The sequence below is a fragment of the Egretta garzetta genome, unplaced genomic scaffold (assembly GCF_000687185.1).
Source record: "Egretta garzetta isolate BGI_Z169 unplaced genomic scaffold, ASM68718v1 scaffold64, whole genome shotgun sequence".
In the NCBI taxonomy this organism is placed as follows: Eukaryota; Metazoa; Chordata; class Aves; order Pelecaniformes; family Ardeidae; genus Egretta; species Egretta garzetta.
This window is the reverse complement of record NW_009259596.1, coordinates 1,640,029-1,661,896: the sequence shown is the minus strand read 5'-3', so window position 1 is coordinate 1,661,896 and position 21,868 is coordinate 1,640,029. Positions and strand designations below refer to the sequence as shown.

Below are 21,868 nucleotides of genomic sequence, written 5' to 3'. Positions count from 1 at the left end.
AATGCAAACCTTTAAAAAATCTCCTAAAGCATTCTGACTTGTAATTATAGAATAATATGCACAGCATAACCTGCTTTCATTTCTGCACTGTCTTATGTAACGAATGGCACGGCAAGAGTAAAAGCCAAGCTTGTTTCTTCTGATTAAATTAGTTTTCAGATTTCTACATTTATCAGTACAAAATTAGAAAAAAAAGCCTCCCCTAAATGAAACATTTAAGAAACGCTTAGTTCTTTTTAGGACAAAAATCACGAAGACAAGTTACAAAGAGATTGCATAGTTAGACCCTCACAGAGCATTGCTGACAGCATGAGCTGCCATGCAGGAGACAGCATTTGAGAGCCATATCCCAGCATGGGGGTTTTTTGATAAACACCAACCGAAGTCTGCACAAAGGAAGATGAGAGATATATTCTTATTTTTCATTTCCTGCGTCAGCAAATGCATGTAAGTAACACAGGTATTAACTACACAACAAACTACTGCAGAACTTTTGGAGCTATACAGATGTTATCTAGAGAGCCAAACCACGCATTTAGATAGTTATTCAAAATCCAATTCAAATAGCAAACAAAAAATTGGTAAATAAAGGTTGGACTTTGATCAAAGCTGACTAAAACACTATGTACGTGATTCCCTTCATTTTCAATGGAGGTCGTGTAGCTACATCACGTAGGGCATCCAGTGATTTTTAATAAACAGAAGCTGACTGGAAACAATTTTAATGTGCACACATACTGTATTGCAAGATGAAAGGCTGTCACTCTGAACAGTTAAGGAAAAAGCCAAAGAGCAGAGGTCTCAACTGTGACCATTTGCCCAATGCCGTATCAGGGCTTCTGAGGCTTCCACAAACCAAAGCAGAGCACATGGCCCAAAAGAGGCCCTTCCTCTTACGAAGCTCTGCTGAGAACGAGAGGGTTTAAACCTGGTCTGTGGATCACCCGGAGCCTGCAGAGCCCTCACCAACCACGTACGGGAGGCACCCAGGCAGGGTGGGGAGAAGCGCTCTCTCTTGCAAGCATCTCAAAAGGAAAAGGCTAGAACAATGGTCAGTGAGGTTTTTGAACACTGGATTCATGTTGCACATTTACTGAAACTTCCCCCATTAAAAGTGGCCACTCCAAGGGCAGAACTCCTCCCAGAAAAGGGCCCATCTAATGCTTCTGCATGACTCATGCCTCACTTCAGCTCTTAACATGAAGACTAATTGATCTGGAGGTGACTACAGTGAATTTCATCTTAATTAAACTGTCTTACTCATGGTAATTCTTGAAAATGAAAGTTTTAGCTTATGCTTTATGTGAGTCAATTTTATTTCATGTCTTCATGGTGAAGATAACTTTTCTTTCATAAATTCACAAGCAGGAGCTCCAAGAAATCCCCTTTTGCCTCAAGATCTATAAAGCAGATCACAAAACCAATTTGATGTTATAGTAGTAACCAGCAAGTTGCTTTGAACAAATCTTTCTCATTAGATATCTACATTCTCATACATGTTGTTTAATATCTGCAATATTAAAATATTAAATATGAAAATATTTGCAGTATTTGCAAGTTAATTCAGATGTAATTAATTAGTAAAAGTAAGTACGTAAATAAACATTAATATTAGAAATGAATGGAAGGCTTTTTCATATTTTAAAATTATATCCAGGGTTGAGACAGCATCTATAAAGCTTATTTATAGAGCAATGTACACCCATAGTAATCATACTGATTACATGGGAGTGATTTTTCGCCCTGAATTTTCCTCATCCAACACTTTCAGATGTACCACTGTGGAAGTGTCAAAATAACACAAAGTGCATTCAAGAACTTTGTGTCCATTTCAGACAGGAAGCATCCCAAAGAAACAGTTTCTCTGAAGCATGTAAAATATTCATTTTGGTATTTCATTTTTATTTATAAACTTCTCCCTCTTTTTTCTTTAATTTAAAATATCCTTGAAACACTTCATTTGACCAGAAATAATCTTCCTCAGTTTTGAAGCTTTTGGAAAACTAAAGGAATAACCTTAGGTAAACCTGAAACTATTACAAATTTTCAGAACTGCCTGAAATTTGAAAAAAGCCCTAGGTGTTTATACAGTTCTGATATGCAGATTATTTAACTCTCCTCTTTACAATGCTTTATTTAAAACCAAGAAAACTCAGGATAAGAATATACTTATATACAGTAATTTGCTTTAGTGCAACATTAAGGAGACATATTTAAATGTTCAAAATGACAGAAAACACAAAAATACCATTTTCATAGTTACTCTAACCTGTTAATATTTTATATAGATACATCTTTACATTTTTAAGCCTTCTAGGTATCCTTGCAATGTATTTTCTCATTTCTTTAATGAAATCTGTGTTGTGTCTATGTAAAAAGACATGAGAATATCAGACCTTCACTCAGAACTGCTACATATAACATTTATTGCACAAAAATCTCTTGTTGGAGAATACAAATCTCGGAGAAAGTTCTGCTGAAATACTGGAAGGCAAAATGAGTTTTCCAGTATGTATCTCCAAAGCAAGGCCCTCACTCTTCCTTCTACTGCAAGGAATGCAGAGCCACTGCTGACTTTGGCAGAGGCACCACACGGATGCTGCCACCAGTGGCTGTATCTACACTGCTGGCCAGCTGCAGACTGCCGAACGCCCCACTGTCTCCTTGCTGAGTTTGTTCCCTGTCAGTATTTGCTGGCACCTCAGGAGCACTGCGCAGGGCTGCCTGCAGCACTGGCTCCCTGGGTACCCAGCCCCAGAGTGCCCCCGTCTCCCTCCCCACCTCTGCACCCACATCGCCTTCCAAAAGGAGCCATGGCGCACAGCGGGGCGGTATGCAACCAAGTCTCACTGATCCCTGCAGCAGGGATACCACAGTAATAGTAAGGTGGGTTATCCTATGGATACTACCTACACCGGATTTTTTGTTGCAATGCCTGTTTTCTGAGCTTTTAAAGCTGTGATGGCAGCACTGCACTGATTTGATTTGTTGAAGTGACTGTTGTCTAATAATGACAACACTATGCTGCTTATTTGCCATTCCATGTAGAAATGGATGTGGGGGTATGTAGATGAAATCTCATCTGAGAAAATCTTCAAACACAAAATCAGCAAATTCCGGAAAGGAAGTGGAGGAATACAGTGTCTAAGAGGTAGATAAAGGATAAACAGAAAAGTGAAATGTCAGGCAGGATGTCAGAACCTTGTTGTGGACTTCTCAGAAAACTGAAGAGAAAAAGGAAAATTCTGGTAGATATGAGCATAAGACTCCAAAAATGCATTCTTCTTAACACCTTGTGTTTGAAAGGCAAGTTAAATGCTCCTTGAGAATTTATATGTACTATACCTGAACCTGTGTCCCCCTTCAAACAAAAATGCGCTATTATAAGCCTATTACCATTATTAGTTAATAATTCACGCGGTAGAGACTGCCGAGGATCATATTCTTTCTCTCTGTGAAGGAACGTGGTTCCCTTGAAATGAAAAACTGACCTGTTTTCCCAAGTACATCTCAACATTGCTAAGGACTGTGCTGTGGCTAAACAGACTTAATGAAGTATAAAACTGAACTTACAGAATCCATAAATAAACAACAGGAAGCTGGGCCCTTAGATAAAAAATGGCTTCTTTCATGATCGGAAAGTCTTTGATTTTTTCCTATGATTAATTACAGGGTTCTTAATTAAAAACACAGCTCTCACTCACTTTGATAAGAACTGGGTCTGATGCTAAAACTTCCACAGAATTTAAGGAATTATTAAGGACAAGATCAAGCTTCATGCTATAGTTTCAAATTATTTCATATTTACCAGCAGGCAGAAGAAGTAAATCTGGCTGTGAAATCGGTAAGATTTGTTTGTTAGGCCTTTTGATTTTTTGCGAGGCAGCATTAAGAAGCAAGGGAATTCCATCACCGCAAGTCCTTTGAAATCAAACTCCAAGTAAATAAGAAATCAAATTTCAAAATCAATTGGTACAGATTCATAAGTCATATATTGGGTTTGTATTACTTGTTGCCTTAATACTTTGGCTATATTTTGGGAGAATGCTTGAACCATAGAGAAATAATACCAAACATGGTTTTATTTCCCTTTTTTTGCTAAAAGATACACTTGTGAGATTTGAAATCAGGTAGGTGTCTTCCAGAATATTCTTAGAGTTAAAAAATAATTAACATGCAGTCTTTCATAGGTAATGTTTACAAGGAATGGAGAACTACATCATGTAAAATATCAGTAGCAGAGAACATGCTGAAGGTTAACTGCAGCGATTTTGAAATTTCATTTTAGCACATTTTGATAGTTGCGCATTTTAACTGGTTTGCAAACAAACTACTTCTTTAAATACAGATTTTCAGCTAAAAGTGATCACTAAGCTCAAAAGACCACTTACCTGGGTCCTCTAAAGGCATATCAACAATGACTTGGTCACTGTATTTTCCATATAGACCATTAGAGCAAACAGCAACTATCTGAAGAACATAACTTGTATTGGGCAGCAGATTATTTAGAATAGCCCCCTAAAAGAAAAACCATGTTTAATCATTTACTTGCAAATAAGTATCAAATATTTGGAAATGTTATTTTTTTCATAACACATTTTTCATATGAACCATAAAGCTCCTTTCTGCTTGGACTCTGATCTGCGCTTTTTATATTTTATTGTCACAAATGTTTTTCTGTCAACTTAAAAAAAATCTTGTGAATATTTACAGGGAGGATACCGAACTATGTAATTATTTAATGCTGAATTCTAGCTTAGGTAACATTCTCTCTGATACGTTACGAGTATTTAAAGAGGGTTAGAGGAACAGATCATGTTAGTAAAATACCACGAAGCTGCAATCAGTAACTACATGTTTATAGCTCTGTGATTGTACTGAATCTTATTAGTTGTTTGTGTAGGTCATTCCTTGGACATCAGTGAGCAATGAAGTACAGATCACTATTAATTGACTAAGGGCTTTATGGCTAAGGAGCTCTGACACTGACATGGTCATAAACTTTTGGGGATATTATAGGCAAATCAGAACAGCAATCTGCAAAAGCTTTCTCTCTTCTGGGCAAGAGAGGCTTTTTTTTTCTTTTTTTTATTGTCTTTGTGGCTTCACAGCCAAAAAATGAAGTACAGCTTCTATGAGCTGCAGCCAAAGAAGCAATTTTTCATTGAATCAGCTCCCAGCTACTGTTTAATCCCTTAAGATAATTAACAGTGAGTGTTTTGCCATCACCCCTTTGTATGAAACTTGAAGAGTTTACAGTTACCAAGTCCTGATACCCATCTGTCAGAAACTCATGCTTAGTCTGGTCTTCTCCATCCAACTGTTGATAAAAGACAGCAAATCTCTCAATTGTGGTGTCATATACAACCCGAGGCCTTTCCCACGTAACAAGAAGACTGGTATAATTCTTTGGATCAGACTGAACATTTTCAGGTTCTGAGCTGCAAACTGGAAAAAAGAAAAGAGGCAAGAATATGGTATTTATTAATCGGTACAAATGACTCTACTAAGATCTTGAGCCACCTCCTGAGAAAATCAATGCAAGTCTTTCATGTGCCTCATCTTTAGCTTTCCACTAAAATATCTGAGATGCTCTGCACTGTAACACTAGAGTTTTCAAAAGCAAGTTAATTTGTGGACTGAGTCCCCTCCCCCCACCTTTTTATACCAGATTTTCTGAAATATTAAGATCCAGTTCCCAAGTAATAAAATACAAACCACAAAACATAAAGATTCATATGTATGTCCTGGGGATGAAAAAATGTCCATTACTTTGTCTTTATGGGTCTATCAGTTTTTTAAGAGCCGCACACCCTTTCACCAGCTATAATAGATTGTAATCTATAGTAGATTGTTTTTAAAGGCTAAAGGTAAACCTATCACACTTGAATTTCCTCCCAAGGATGTTTGAATCTTTTTATAGTACCTAAAGAAGAGACAAAAGGCAAACAGGGAGAGGCTAAGAAATGCTTAGGTTAGCAGGTAGTGATTTCATGTTATTATATTTTAAAGCACCATCTAGACATCTGTGGAAGATGTCTGATCAGACTGTTGCAGTCCTGGGCCTGGTTCATGCACACGTGAGCCTGGAACCTGCACTCCAGAAGTCTGCTCAGGCAGCCACTCTTTTCATTCTTACAGATGTACTGATTACCAGTGTGCTAGAAATTTACTGAGATGCTGAAATGTGTTTTTTAAGTTGCCCAAGTATCCGTGTGTGGCTTAAAAATACAAGGTCAAACATAGATTAACCTGTATGAAAAAATGACATTAGCAGAAAATGTAAATTATTTAGCTGGAGCTCACTGAAAAACGACCAGTAAGTTGTGCTACACGAAAAAATAAAGCAACATCATATACAGTTGCATCATTCATGGCTGGTTTGGGTTTGGGCTGAGACCCCATTCTCCTTCCTTGCTCTCATCATCCCCTCTGCTGGTGGGGGAACCGTGTCTTCAGACACAGCACTGGAGAATGGAGCTGACTGTCAAAAGCATTCACTAACTTCTGGTTCCCAGCTTGAAAGCACAGCAACAAGATTTGTTCTGATGTTTTAAAATGAGTGCCGGGGTCCCTGACATTTCCTATTATAAATCCCTCTCCTTACCTCTTTGAAACTGCACAGGTTTTAAACTTTGGTTGAAATGCTCAGAGTGGCTATCTGCCCCTGCCCTAGCTTTTGAGAAGTTCCTTTCTCATGTACTGAATTTCCTTTTCTATGAGCTTTCATATGTACCGAAAAGGCATATTATTCAGCCTATTGCTTCATTTACTACCTAATTTCTACTGCTTTATTTAACCTATTAGACTTGTCAAAATCACTGATCGGAGTACACAAAGTTTACTTGGAATCCTTTCATAATTCAATTAAGTCTTACATATTGAAATGATCAGGTGGATATATTTTTATTACAAAACTTTTAACTTGGCTTTTGCACAAGTAATTACATAATCATTCTGTATTTGGAATAAATGAGGAAACATATTTCTCAAATCTCAGAATCTGTTTAAAACAAACTCTGACTATCTAGCAAAAGCAAGCAAAAGAAATTATCTAAATAATTAAAAAAACAAGTGTACCTTCTTTGGAGTTCTCTTAATGGAAGCAAACACCGTGATACTACAACGCCTTTGGTGGACAATACTGCATTTTGAAAGAAAGGAAAAAAATTCTTTCCATTAACTTTGCAATTTGCCCCTTGAACACAGGAGGGCACTCAAACTCCTAAAAAAAATATTTTGAAAAACAGTTTCTTCTGTATGCAGGTGGGCAGTTTTGAGTAGCTCTGGTCTGAGCTAGTCAATGGAAAATAAGCAGAGATCTTTTGTCTTTTCTTTTTTTTTTTTTTTTTTTTTTTTTTTTTAATCTGTGAGCTAATGGTAGAGACAGTATTAGCCTGTGTAATTTAGTTGAATTCTGTAGCTTGCCAGGCTTTGAATCTACTGTGCTGTGTATCTGACATGCCATTTTATTCATTACAATGAATTCTTTTAATTGACGTAAAGGAAGAACAAATTAAAAAAAAAAAAAAATCTCAAGTTGTGTACATTCCATTCCTAGAACTTGTCATTCCTCCCATTTCCACCAGATGGCAAAAGGAAATCATTAGACCAGGAACCAGGAAAGATGATTCCCTTCTCAATTCTGAGCAGTTAGGTAGATGACTGGAACTCTGATTTTTTTTTTTTTTTAAATGAATCGAAACACTCTTCAGCTATTTCTTTTCAAAGGTGTTTAAAATAAGTCTCCAAATGCTTTTTTGCAGCGTAAGAACTAAGCTTCTCCCTGTTCCAAACTCTCCTCTGCTGTCCTTTTTCCTCCCTCTTTTTCATCTGTGAGTGAATTTGGTTCTGAAATCTCTGAATGTATTCAGAGTAACTGAGCAGTATTATAAAACTTTTAAAGGTACAAGAATGGTGTCTGCAATATTATTTATCTGTTTCACTCTATTTTCTTTTCCACATGGTTCTTCCAACTATTTTTTTCCAAGAAAAAATTTATCTTCCCTTTTGTTCTCCTCCTTCTGATGCTTTGTCCTGTTCATCTCAGCAGTGACCAACAATATCCCTACATGACAGTCATCTGCATATTATTTCACCTCGATTCCTTGCCAAGCTGTTGTCTCTTGCCCTTCTTATGATGCCTCGTCATCGGTCATCCTGCCTGCGTTGCTTTCTTTCCTTTGCTGCCAGTCTTAGTAACACAGAGATACCTTGCTCCTGCCTTTTCCCATTTTCCTGCTCCAGAGACTGGGAAAAGCAAGGAGATCACATCACAACTTACGTAATTTAAGACTTCTGCTCTGATACCGACTTTTAGGAAATCTGGGTAAAGAGACTGCAAGAAAGGGAGTTCTTGAGTCTGTTACTAGTCTGAAGTCACAGGTATTCAACTGGATTACAAGTCTTGAGCAGCAAAATACTGTTCACAGGAAGTCAGAGACCTATTCAGGCTGCTGCTGGGCTTGAATTCAGGTCTCTGCTTTCCCCAGGTGAGTACTTAGAGGCTGGTTTTGCATATCAGATCATGATAATGCACCTATCTTTGCTTATTGTCCTCTGGAATAAAATAGTACCCATATAGCTTAGAAGTTTTAATTCTAAACTGAATTGCATCATTGGGAAACACAAGGGTACATCAGCCAAATCATTGTCAAAAACTGCCTGGGCTGTGTTTTTGTCAAAAAGACCTTTGTAAACTGCCCAAACTTGGATTATTCGGATATATGTTAAAAAAAAAAGAAAAAAAAAAAAGCCTGGATTTAAGCTTCTCTGAGCTTGACACAGTTGGAATAAAACTAGGTGTAGTTCTGCGGCAGCACTGGATAACTCAGGGGATTTTTTTCCACATTTGTTGCTTTCTTCTACTTTTAGTTGAATCCAGGTTTGAGATTTTTATCTTTTAAATCCAGATTTTCAATTGTGGAAGCTGTGAAATCACTTCATTTACATTAAGAGATTCAAGGGCTTTTCAGCTCCCTGCCTCAGGAACACAAAAAGTAGTTCTTCAATATTTCCAGTCTACTCTCTCTCTCTGATGGAGGTGGAGCAGCACAGTAGATATGTGTGCTGGGTTGACCTTGGCTGGCCACCAGGGGCCCACCCAGCCGCTCTCTCACTCCCTCTTCTCAACAGGACAGGGAAGAAAATAAGATCAAAAAGCTCATGGGTCGAGATAAAGACAGGGAGATCACTTGCTAATCACATCATGGGAAAACAGACGCAACTTGGGGAAATTAATTTATCACCAATTAAAATAGAGTAGGATAGTGAAAAATGAAAACAGAACACCTTCTCCCCACCCTTCCCTTTTTCCCAAGCTCAACTTCACTTTTCCATCTCCCCACCCCGAGTGGTGCAGGTGGACAGGGAATGGGGTTGCAGCCAGTTCATAACGCTGTGTCCCTGCTGCTCCTTCCTCCTCATGCTGTTCCCCTGCACCAGCATGGGGTCCCACACACGGGCTGCAGTTTTTCATGAACTTCTCCAGTGTGTGTCCCTTCCATGGGGTACAGTCCTTCAGGAAAAGACTGCTACAGTGTGGGCACCCCCCTGGGGTCACAGATCCTGACAGAAAACCTGCTCCTGCATGGGCTGTACTCTGGTAACAATGAGGTTTCTTGCTGTTGTTGCATTGTGCTCATCTCCTGGGACTACATCAACCATCACTCACTAGACTGATGCTAAATGCTGCACTTGAAGGAGATTATTGCTTCCTCTTTCTTTGCTCCAGCTGACGGCCCTTTAAAGTGCATTTTTTTGGTCTGTTGAGAATTGGTGCAAGCTTTGAGGCTACACCAGTTTTGGCATATGAGGCTGTTACATTTCTAACAGAATGGTACTGGCATGATATGGGGCAGAGGGAGGTACCTCCGTAAGCTTCATTTATGCCCACATTCACCAACAGAAAGGCGATCTACGTCCACTTGTTCTCTGCGCAGTAGCTGCAAGTTTGGGAGTAAGCTTTACTTCTGGGAAGTACAGCTGAACTGTGATGGGGCTGTACCCTCTTGGAAAGCTGTTGCTTTTCTTTTGCAAATCAGGGTGGCTTTAGAGGACAAAGCCTGGGATTGTCCCATTTTATTCATCCTTCCCTGGTAGCAGTATGGTTGAGTCACCATCCCTGGAGGTATTTAGAAGACGGGTAGATGTGGTGCTTAGGGACACGGTTTAGTGGTGGAGTCCAACCTAAATGATTCCACAATTCTATGATTCTATATTGTCAGTCTTGAATTTTAAGTACTCATTGTTTTTTATGCCTTTACTAAATCCAGGAAGATTAACAAGAATCGTGTTTCTGCACTTACTCCCAGGGCATTACTAGAAGAGTGGAGCAGATGGGAAGTCATGTAACGGGCCCAGCAGCTATCACAATGGTTCTCAGGTTTATAAGAATAAACAATATTTTCTATTATAAATGGATTTTCATGCCAGCTGAGGTTGGTGGAGATAAAACATTACATTTTCAGAAACCTTTTGAGTTGAATCGTCAAGTATGGCTGTAAGGATTAGCTATTTTGATCTTCTTCTTAAATACATACATATGTATATGCATACATACATATCACATGGGAAAATCACAAGTATCACTAAGCAGGCTTGGGTATCAAAGAATCTCCCATGTCCTCAGTAGGGCAGTGCTTGTACACCAAGAATGTTGAGGTTGTCACTGTGTGAAATTTCTGACAATATATTGCTGAAATTATTTTATAATTGAAAAGAAAGATTCTTTAGTCCTTCTAAGGAAACTTAGCTCTACTTAAGACATGTCATGTATTAATAACAGCAATAAATCAAGCACTTAATCTTACTGCCTAATGAGAGTCTACACCGAATGCAAATGGAGATTTGGATTCTACATTTCACAACACAGAATAATTTTTCAGTTATCTACTTGAGTAAGACCCAGTCTTGTAATTTCTCTTGCGTTGTCTAAAGGGATTTCAAAGATTATTTTTTCTCTGTTGACTACAAGAACTTTGCAATATTAAATATGAAATACATAAGCCTATTTACTCTTGGGGACTTACGCATTCATGTTACAGTTTTTACATCTCAATATTTAACTTTAAGGATTCCTAGGGCTTTTTATTTACCTTCTCTTGAAATTGAGGTAAAAATGTAAATGCTCCTCTAATGTTGTAAATTAAACAAATCCTATAATTGCAATATATACATCTGTGTGTACACAAATATGTATATGTATGTGTACGTGATGTTGCTGCATTTACATAGGGCACATAAATATTAAAAAAATGTGAAATATATATACGGGAAGACATGAAATTTTAGTGATCCCTCTCTGTCCCTCCTTGTTTATGGCCAAATCAGAATTTTTAAGCTATAATTTGTTACTTTAAATGCCTAATTTGGAATAAATACTACATGTGTTCGCTGCCACAGTAATGCACTTTTGTCTTAAACTTGGTAGATTGAAATCCATTTGTTTGCTACTATAGAAGTTAACACACACAGAAATTTTGGATGCTCTGTACAATGTATTTTATCATTACGTGAAGTGGAAGGGCCTTCTAATTTTAAATGGTATAATTCAGCACAGGAAAGGATCCTAATATCGTTATGTAAGATAGAAAATTGACAGAATCTCTCTTTGATATAGTGCAGAAATGGGACCGGTTGAAGCTACCTCCTATGCAGTTTTAATGCACACACTGCTTTAGACGGCACATAGAAAGCGCCTTCAGGTGTCAGCACATGGATTGGGCAGAAGAAAACAGGGCCCTGTCTTAAACAATAATATCCAGCTTTTTTTTCTTGCAGTGTATATGGAAATCTAGATGAGAATGGCACAGCTGAAAATAGCTTCCTTCTGTTGCAGTGACTGAGCTGCAGGGTCAAGGCCAAGGTTATGGCTGTAGTGCAACCACCTGGGAGGCAAATGGATTGCAGGTGGCAGAAGAACTCATCTCTGTCTTCAAAGGTCCTTTGCCTATGACATTTCTTCACTGTATATTGGCGCCTGTTTATAAAGGACTGGAAAGGTTCATTGCCTTCTGGCAACATGGACATAAGCAAAGGTGGTCTGTATTACAGTGACGTGTCTCCCAGAGACCTTCATTAAACAGAGGGATTTGGGGAAGGATGATCTTTCTTTAAATTAGGCCAAATAAACAACGTCGATTGTAAGTCTGTTTGGAAACAGAAATTTATTTAATTGTGATAAGTTGCTTGATTGCTGCAGCTCAATTCTACACTCCTTCTCCAAGCTTCAAAATTTCTGTGCTACTTGATACTGAAACCAAAAAACCCTGCCAGAACATATATTTCTTGTCTTAGACCACTGCAAAAAAATTCATATCCTGGGCACACATCTGAGGAGTTCATGACAAGCTGAGGTCAAAACAGAAGTGTCACTGCCTGGTTATAGAAGTGAAGCAGTAAAGCTTTCCTGTGCAGCACTGTGGCGAAAAAGCGTGATGTACTTGTGCAGGGAACCCAGCCCTTCGGTAGTGCTGGATGATGAGCATGCCCTAGCTTGTACACAAGTTGCATACACATGATCCTTCTAGCAGGAAAAAACCCTATCCACCCAACCAAAGCGAATTAAAATGAAACCACACTTCTTTCTAATCTGGAGAACACCTACACCACATGCTTTAGTCATCTGTCTATGTCTAATTAAGCACAGTTCAGTGCAACTGTTTAAGAATCTACAGGTATCCCCACCCAAGTAGCAACAAAATGCCCCAGAATTAGATGTTTACTATTTATTTTGCTGTGCTTGTGAGTATAGGAATCGTTGACTTCCATGTTCAGTGCAAGATCTCGTTTCCCATTACATAATGTACTGTTTTGGTCATATAACCTTCACAAACTTCCCTGAGGTTTTAGGCAAAACAGAGAACAGAGTCTGGCTTCTGGGATTCTCGCCATCTATCACTTTCTCAGCAGACTATGTGAAATTAATTTGGTGACCTCACTTCAGCCTCTGTTGGAAAAGCATCCGCATTACACAACAAAGAACCAAATAAGTTTGTAAAACAAAATCCTCTCGCAGCCCCTGAAAAGGCAGCTTTGTTGAAGTCTGAAACACATTAAAAGGGCAGTGCAAGAAAGCTTGAACTGACGTGATCTTCACTGAACGTTTGGTCAAGACAAGCATTTAATTTTCCACTCCATTTAGTCTGACATGTTTTATGATTGCTAGTTTTTTTCTCTGAAGTGATAGATTTATGAGTAATAAATACAGCATGCTACTTTCTACACAATTTAAAATGAGTATCTTCCTACTAGGATGAATCTTTTACTGAAAATTGTCTTTCAACCTGTGAAGGGAGGAATGACTGTTCAGTAAATACCTGCTTCATGAATTTCTTCTTGTCCAGTGTAAGAGGAAAACACTTGTCCAAAGAACTTATATTGCTGCTCTCGAAAGTTGTTTTGCAGGTAGTCCATCAGCATAACATAGCCGGACTGCTGCATTGTAAGGACTTCACAGAATACAGCTAACTAGAAGAGGTGAGAAAAAAAAGAAGTCAGAAGTCATAACAAATTAACCGGATTCTGCTAACAGGCAAAAACCCCAGGGAAAAGATTCTGGGTAAAGTCTCCCAGTTGAGTTCTACGGGTGGCACTGAACTTTTGTTCCTCCATATCAGCAGTGTATGGTGGTTTATGGGGTTACAATGGTTTACTCCACCTGTATTTCTCAACCACTCTGCTGTTGGAGCTATGCTCTGCCCAGTCACCATCATTTAGCTGGGGGAATATGGAAAGAGGGTTTTCCACTCCTCTTTATCTGGGCTAGAAGTCCAGACAGCCTGCAAAGTTAGGAAGTGTGTTCTTACTCCCTTCTAAGGCAAGAAATGACTCAGAATCTAGTCCTGAACTAAAAAAGGGTAAAGATAACACACTCAAGGAATATATATGCTTTCTAATTTAATGGCTGCATGGAAAATTTAAAACTAGCTAAAAGAAAAGCCCGGTTGTTGGGCTGGCAATGCATGTCATGAGCTTTTAACATTTAAATGGCAACTGCTTTTCTTTGGTATTATGTATGATTGCTTGGTTTTACTACATTAAACGAATTACCTGGTCTTCAGAAATACTAATGGTGTCTTTAAATACAATCCATTCAACCGTTTCAGAGCAAGGAGGAGTTGATAAAGACCCATTGTAAGTGTAATATTTGTCTGTTGCATTCGGCAAAAGGCTCAGCAAAATAAATGGTTCTAAGGCAGCCTGTTTTCCTGAAAAAAAAATTTTGTTTTTTAGTCACATAGTTAAAATACTGCAAAAGCCATGAATAAATAGAAATCACACTCCCCAAAAGAGTTACCACCATAGGAACATGCTAATTTTGAGACTATTCACAATTTGACCTCCAGAGACACTAGCATACAAATAAATTGCTAAGCCTTTTCTACTTAGTTTGAGTAAGTACTGTTCAATAACAACTTTGTTTACTTGAGAAGGTGCAATGAGTTACTCCAGTAATAAATAAAGTAGTCAGTACATTGATTCACTAGAATTTGTTCACCTGTAAGCTTACTTGTACATGTCCACAATGCCAAATCTTTGTCACACCCATGAACTTCAAAGAAAACATATGTTAAATCCCTGTTCTTGGTCTCATGACATGTCTTCAAAGTCTCCCTGAATTTGGTCAAGTTGTTGAGTTTCTTGCAGGATCTTAACCCCTGCAGAAAATCACTGCCTGGGGAATTGTTGCCATGTTAGACCTGGGAGTTGTATTACTCATGATGGCAGAAGCAGAATTTCTGTGGAACAGGGATTTTTAAAATGGTGATAATAGAGTGAAAAACTGTAACAGCATTACACAAAGCAGAGAAGGATGCAAAGACCTCCTCCAGGAGAGTACGACCATTCTGATTGTTGTCCTGTGAAAATAACGCCATGTCTTTCAGGTCAGCAGTTTACCTGGTACCTTGTCAGCTGGGAGTATGCATGAGGAATGGCTGGGAGTCCATCCACAGAAAGCTAAGTTTGTGCTGATATGGAAGTAGGGTCCAGCAAAAAAAGATAGGCAGAAATGGTACCAAGTTCCTCAAGGCAGATTTTTTCACTCTGTGACAATTATCAATCTTGTGACAATTATCTGCCTTATTGTCTGGTGCATTCAAAATAATACTTGTTTTTTACACCTTGGAATAATGTAGATCCTTATATACCTTATTTGATTTGAACGCTAATAATTTTAAATGATGAGTATTCACTTATGAATATAGAATCACAGAATTACTTAGGTTGGAAAAGACCTTTAAAATCATCAAGTCCAACCGTTAACCTAACATTGCAAAGTCCACCTCTAAACCATGTCCCTAAGCTCCACATCCACCTGTCTTTTAAATACCTCCAGGGACGGGGACCCAGCCAATTCCCCGGGCAGCCCGTTCCAACGCTTGACAACCCGTTCAGGGAAGAAATTTTTCCTAATAGCCAATCTCAGCCTCCCCTGGCACAACTTGAGGCCATTTGCTTTTGTCCTATCACTTGTTACCTGGGACAAGAGACCGACCCCCACCTCGCTACACCCTCCTTTCAGGCAGTTGTAGAGGGCGATAAGGTCTCCCCTCAGCCTCCTCTTCTCCAGGCAAAACAACCCCAGTTCCCTCAGCTGCTCCTCATCACACCTGTGCTCCAGACCCCTCATCAGCTTTGTTGCTCTCTTCTGGACATGTTCCAGCAATGCAACATCTTTCTTGTAGTGAGGGGCCCAAAATTGAACACAGTATTCAAGGTGCGGCCTCACCAGCACCAAGTACAGGGGCATGATCACTTCCCCAAGCCTGTAGCACTGCATGGGATTGTTGTGACCAAAGTGCAGGACCCAGCACTTGGCCTTGTTGAACCTCATTACAATTGGCCTTGGCTCACTGATCCAGCCAGACCAGATCCCTCTGTGGAGCCTTCTACTTCTCCTGTCAACATGTTAATCAACCTTCAGACAGAAGCTATCATGGCTATCTGGTATGTGTCTAGTTAACGCATTCTTCCTTCAGTAAAAATATCTGGCCAGTCCATTTTATATAGATGCCTGGAGACATGAAACTTCTCATTTATAGTAAGAATCCTGCTATAGGTTTTGAAACTTTGGATTTTAAAATGCCCTTTAATGTGATTGACAGCCAAGATTCTAAAATCACACCTAAAAAGAATGATGAGAAACAGCTTGTCCAGAAGGAACAGGACTGCTCCTCTGCAGAGCTTGAGAACTCAGCAACTGTGATTGAAATAAGCACAATACAGGTATGACTGGCAAGGACACGCCATGCACATTGCAGACAAGGACAGACTGTGTGCTATTCACTTTTCTTCAGAAGGAACAACTTGATTTAGGCATGACCTGAATTTTCAGAGCTCATTTGCATTTTATTCAAGAAAACGATATTCTACTCATTGTTAAAGTGCCATGTAGTGGATGTATCTTGAATCTTGCTGCTGATAGTTTTACAGCTCCTTCCAAGGCTGTAGGACAGTATCTGCCTTGATGTATTACTCATTCCCCTTTGTGTTACACAGAAGATGGCACACAAAGATAATGAATCTTAACTGCTTTATATTTTCCCCTCCTCTGTCTTTGTAATGTATGAAAGTTTCGCCCCTTTATATTTGTTGAATGTTGTTTGTTTTCTGGAGAAAAACAATCTTGATTTTAGTGTCTTACTTTTGAAAGCTTTTAAAATAGTGGACAAACAGCTTTTTACACTTTCAACCTATCTATCTTAAGGGGCTTTACAAAGCTCAAGCATCATTACACATAGGAAAACTGAGACAAAGTTAGCTATTTACTTAAGGTCATGGCCGTGATGTAAGAAAACATCCCTGTTCAAGACAGTGCTCATACATGTTTATTCTTCTGCAAAGCCACCATGAAACTGAGTTAGAAACAGAGCCAGATCTCCTCATGCACCACCCTGAAGCCTATGTGCTTTGATGTGAAACCGCAAGGAATTCTAAAACACCAAAGTATCAATGTTTGGTTTGAATAATGCTAATACAAATATAGTCTAATCAGATTATTTCAGATTTACACAGCAGCTACTGAAAAAAGAATCTCTGCTGAGTCTACTGAATACTGATATTCATATGGTCTCATACTTGTAAGACACATCTTGGATGGCTGCAACAGGGCTATTTGGCTTCCAACCACATATAAAAATACAGAAATGTATGATCAAGAAAACTCTTAAGAAAAATCAGACATTTGCCTTGATTTAGCATTTAAGGAGTTGCAAACTCCTTATGATAGTTATATTTATCCATTTACACTTACTGCTGTTGTTAAAAAATATTCAGTCTCGGGGTAAATAAATCATAGAACCATAGACTATCTCAAGATGGAAGGGACCCATAAGGATCATTGAGTCCAATTCCCTGCTCCTTGCAAGACTACCTAACACTAAACCATATGACTAAGAGCATTGTCCAGATGCTCCTTGAACTCTGACAGGCTTGGTGCTGTGAGCACTTCCCTGGGAACCTGCTCCAGTGACCGACCACCCTCTCAGTGAACAATCTTTTCCTAATGTCCAGTCTGAATTTCCCCTGATGCAGCTTCATTGCATTTCCTTGAGTCCTATTGCTGGTCACCAGAGAGGAGATCAACACCTCCCCCTCCGCTGCCCACCTTGAGGAAGTTGTAGACCTGCTATGAGGTCACCCCTCAGCCTTCTCTTCTCCAAGGTGAACAAACCAAGTGACCTCAACCACTCCTCCTAAGTCTTGTCCTTGAGACCTTTCACCATCTTGGTTGCCTTTCTCTGGATGCACTCTAATAGCTTGATGTCCTTCTTAATTATTGAGGCACCAAAGCTGCACACAGTACTCGAGGCAGGGCCGCACTGGTGCAGTGTAGAGTTGGACAGCAACCTCCCTCAACTGGCTACTGATGCTGTGCTCAATGAACTCCAGGACCTGGTTGGTCCTTTTGGCTGCCCAGGCATGCTGCTGACTCATATTCAACTTGCCATCAACCCAAACCCCCAGATCTCTTTCCACTGGGCTGCTCTCCAGACTCTCATGCCCCAGTTTGCATGTATAACCAGGATTACTCTGTCCCAGGCACAGAATCTGGCACTTGCTCATGTTAAATTTCACACAGTTGGTGATTGCCCAGCCCTCTAGTCTATCCGATGACTTTTGTTGTTTCTAACAAAACAGACATGGCTGAGCTCTAGACAACTGTGCTTCCTGGTGTCTTTAAGGTTTCATAATTACACTCACATGGAATTTAGTCTAATCAGTAATCAATAAAACATGCAGGCACACTTACCGAAACGACTAACACTATCTACTCCATTAATGATTGAATTATAATCTGGATTATCTTCCACCCCAATCTGTTAAAAAGAAATGGCATTTTTTTAACAGTAAGGCTTCATGAAAAAAAAATTAAAAGTTGCAATTTACCATCAAAATTATAGATGACAGAACAAACACATTTTGCCCATTTGCTTTTCTGTAAGAATACATTAGAAAGATATATGCAAATTTTTAACTCAGTGATCACACACTGGAACCAGTTAAATTCAGTTTGAACATCTGCCGTGTTTCAAAGCTAGTTTAATGACACAAAGATATACTTTGTTTACCTCAAACAAAATTGATAAAGCTCTTAACTTTCCATTTCCTTTAACTGCCTCTTCAAAATTTGTAAACTGATCTGCATCATAGCAGTAGATTTGCATCTGCAAATAAAAATACATTCAAATGTTAGACATGCAAAAAATTAAAAAAGAAATGCAGTTATTTATATACTCATTTTGAGAAAAAATTTCCAAGCAATGAATTTAATTACAACTATACGGGATTTTTTATCTATCTCACATGCGTTATCTGAAGATATAGAATGGAATTCATCAGCTGATAGCTGTTAGCTATCTAAAAACCTCTCCTGGAAACCCACTAAGTATGCAGGAGTTACTCTTTCGGGGAGCACAACACTGTCCGAGAATAATACAGTAAGCTGAGACAACTTGCTGATACTGGACATCTAACGTAGAGTACTCAGGTGAGATGAATCTTGAAATCAGTGGTAAAACATGAATAACAAGGCAAGATGTCCCTACTGCATCTGCCTTGCAGTAAATGTAGAGAAGTGTTGGTAATAAAAGATTACCAAGTATTTTGTGCCCACATTTGACTGCTGTCATGGGCATTGGGTTTGTTGCACCCCTTCCTCTCTTTCTCCAGATGCAATTGGGAAATCTCGTCCAGTGCCGGCTCACCAGCATGAATAGGGGAGTGTCCTGCTCCTACTAGCTTTTCATGTCATGATGATGGAAGAGAATATTCTCTTCAATGCCTTGGCACGACAAGTGGAGTGTGATTGGGAGTTTTTAAATGGCTAATCAGGTAAAGGGAATGATACTGCCCAGGGAGAGCCCCTGCCTCACAGCTGTCCATGGTGTACAGGACAGCCTTAGCTCTATGGCATTGCTCTGACATAGAAGTCCAAAGTGCTCGGAGTGAGCAGCAGCATGGTTGCCTGCCACAACTACATCTTTTTAACTGGAAAATGACCACAGTGCCATGTTGAGGGTTGAAAGTTTGGTCTGCAGAGCACCCTCATGGATCTCAATGAGAGCTGCTCCTCTCCTCCACCCCATCACCATGTTGCTGCAAGCTATTCTGCCAAACCAGCCAGGGGTACGCTGGCCTGGCTGCCTGTGAATGCAGCCGCACCCAGGACCTGCTCTCACGTGGTGGCTCCTGGCACACCACCACCAGCTCCTTCCAGCCCAGCGACATGGGCCAGGCTTTGTCTCGGTAAGGCTGTACGGTGCCCATGGGCTCTCAGCAAAGCCCCAGCTTTGAAAAGTCCATTTATACTTTAAACAACCGGCTGCTGTGGAATATGATGGGCCAAACTCATAGGAGTTTAACTGTTAGTGGGAGCTTGGACTTTGTCAGATTAGCAGAACCGACTTCTAATGCCATCTTAGAAGATGTGCAAAACCGCACAGTTTAGACATTCTCAACACACCACGGAATAACGCCTTATACTGCCCTTCTAAAATGCATCATTTAAAGATTATTAATTTGGATTTAAGTGAATGACTATATTTGCAAGTAGACCTTAATCAAGTGGTAAACAAAGGTATTTAGCGAACAGTATTACTTTTTGCAGAATGTCAGATCATCAAAATCGTCAAAAACTATTCTGTACTTTACCTCAAGAGGAAATTTTTGTCCTTCTAAACTATGTTCTGATCCGTCTGATGACACGTTGCATTTTCCCCAGTGAAAAGTGATCTTGCTTGCTTTGAATACGGTGTCTAACCCACCTCCACTTACAAAATAATCATTTGTCAGGTTAATTTCCACTAAACAAAGAGAGAGAGTGGGGAAAAAAAGGAGTGTCAATATAAAAGCCAGCCAATGCATCTATGACTCTCATTTTTCAGTATTAGGTGCTAAAAGATAAATATGGTACACTTATTTCCTTGTATTTCATAAGCAATTTGACAGGCAATTGGTTACTTAAACTAAGAAGTGTGGTAATTCACTATTAGCATGGAGAAATATATTTCATTTCATGCTGCAATTCATAAAATAGTCATCCAATGAAGTACACTATTAGATTGGTCTCCTATCTTCTGAAACTAGCCACAGAACTATGCTAAAAATGCTCAGAAAACTGACTTAGCCACCAATCTGACTAAGAAAAGAAATCCCTGACATACAGAGCTTCCTGAAAGCACCTGTGTTTTTAACAAAAAGGAAAATACCCTCTCCCATTATTATCACAATTCTAGATACAAATCATTAGGCAACACAAGACAAGAAAATTTTAGCCAGTTCCTAGGAGTCTGTGAGACCCCTTAGCTGTGGAGCAGTCTCCCATGGGAGAAGGTGATGATAGGTCTTCAGCTGGACACAGCTGGACACAAACTGTAGGTGGGACTGAGCATTTGTCTTCTGGACGGAATGGGCAGGGTGGAATAGACCGAAGCTCCACATTCATCTTTCCCACCTCCAGTGACTGTGAACTGTTTGACCTCTTACTAAACCAGCACAAATGGAGTTCAGTTTCATTACATTCCTTTCCTCAAAACCTTGAAGACATTTTTAAGTGCAGAGCTTAGCAGTTCCTTTTATAATATCTGAATTGCTGTAGATGAGGAAGAGCTCAGTTCACTTCTATGGACTTTGAAGAATGTTTCCTCAGGGATCTCTTGAAAAGACAAATGGACATTTATCTCAGCTAGTATGGCAAGAGGGAAGGAACTGATTTGTGGAGCAGTATGTAGGAAGTACATGATGGGGCCAAGAACAGAAATTAGGAAAAATGTCACTAAAATAAAATAAAGTGAAGTAAAATAAAATAAAATAAATAAAAAAAAAAGCCTGGTCTAGGTGTCCCACTGGAACTGGTAGAAGGTCAAAGACAGTTGTTAACAGATTCCTTCCTCCATACCTGTGCCCGAAACAGGAAACAGTACTTTCAACAAGCAGCTTTTAGTTACTGCTATCCTGGATTTATAAGTGGTTGCAAAAAGATTTGTCTGACAATGTAAATGCCACCATAAGCTTCTTTTATAGCTGGAAGAAATAGGCACTTGTAGGCATAAATCACTTCTTTCTACCATATATTTCTAAGACAGGCAAGATAAATCGGACCATAAAAGCACCTATTTCTCTTCAGTGACTGTAAGAAGAAGTCTAAGCGAGTAATTCAGGCGCAAGCATCTACATTACAGGTGTCTGTGTGTAGGTGAGATTAATCCCATCCTGAGTATTTTGAAACCACAACTCATCCATGAGGTGCTTCCAGATGAGTAGGTAATTTATTCACACTTTTAAAAAACCATCTTTGTATACCTGTTACAGATTGCAGATATGTAGTAATAATTCTCATTATTTCATAGGAAATGCTAAACTA

At 39.3% G+C, this 21,868-nt stretch overlaps 1 protein-coding gene across 1 annotated transcript in view; it reads right to left on the bottom strand.

Moving 5' to 3' along the window:
• PTPRZ1 (protein tyrosine phosphatase receptor type Z1) overlaps positions 1-21,868 on the bottom strand; it is a 102,364-nt gene that overhangs the window by 43,391 nt on the left and 37,105 nt on the right. Inside the window, exons 4-10 of the mRNA XM_035893713.1 lie at positions 20,158-20,309; positions 18,576-18,671; positions 18,257-18,323; positions 14,053-14,210; positions 13,320-13,470; positions 5,264-5,448; positions 4,392-4,518 (exon numbers count right to left, since the gene is read on the bottom strand). Of these exons, the coding sequence (XP_035749606.1) occupies positions 4,392-4,518; positions 5,264-5,448; positions 13,320-13,470; positions 14,053-14,210; positions 18,257-18,323; positions 18,576-18,671; positions 20,158-20,309 (936 nt within the window). The remainder of the gene's footprint in view (positions 1-4,391; positions 4,519-5,263; positions 5,449-13,319; positions 13,471-14,052; positions 14,211-18,256; positions 18,324-18,575; positions 18,672-20,157; positions 20,310-21,868) is intronic.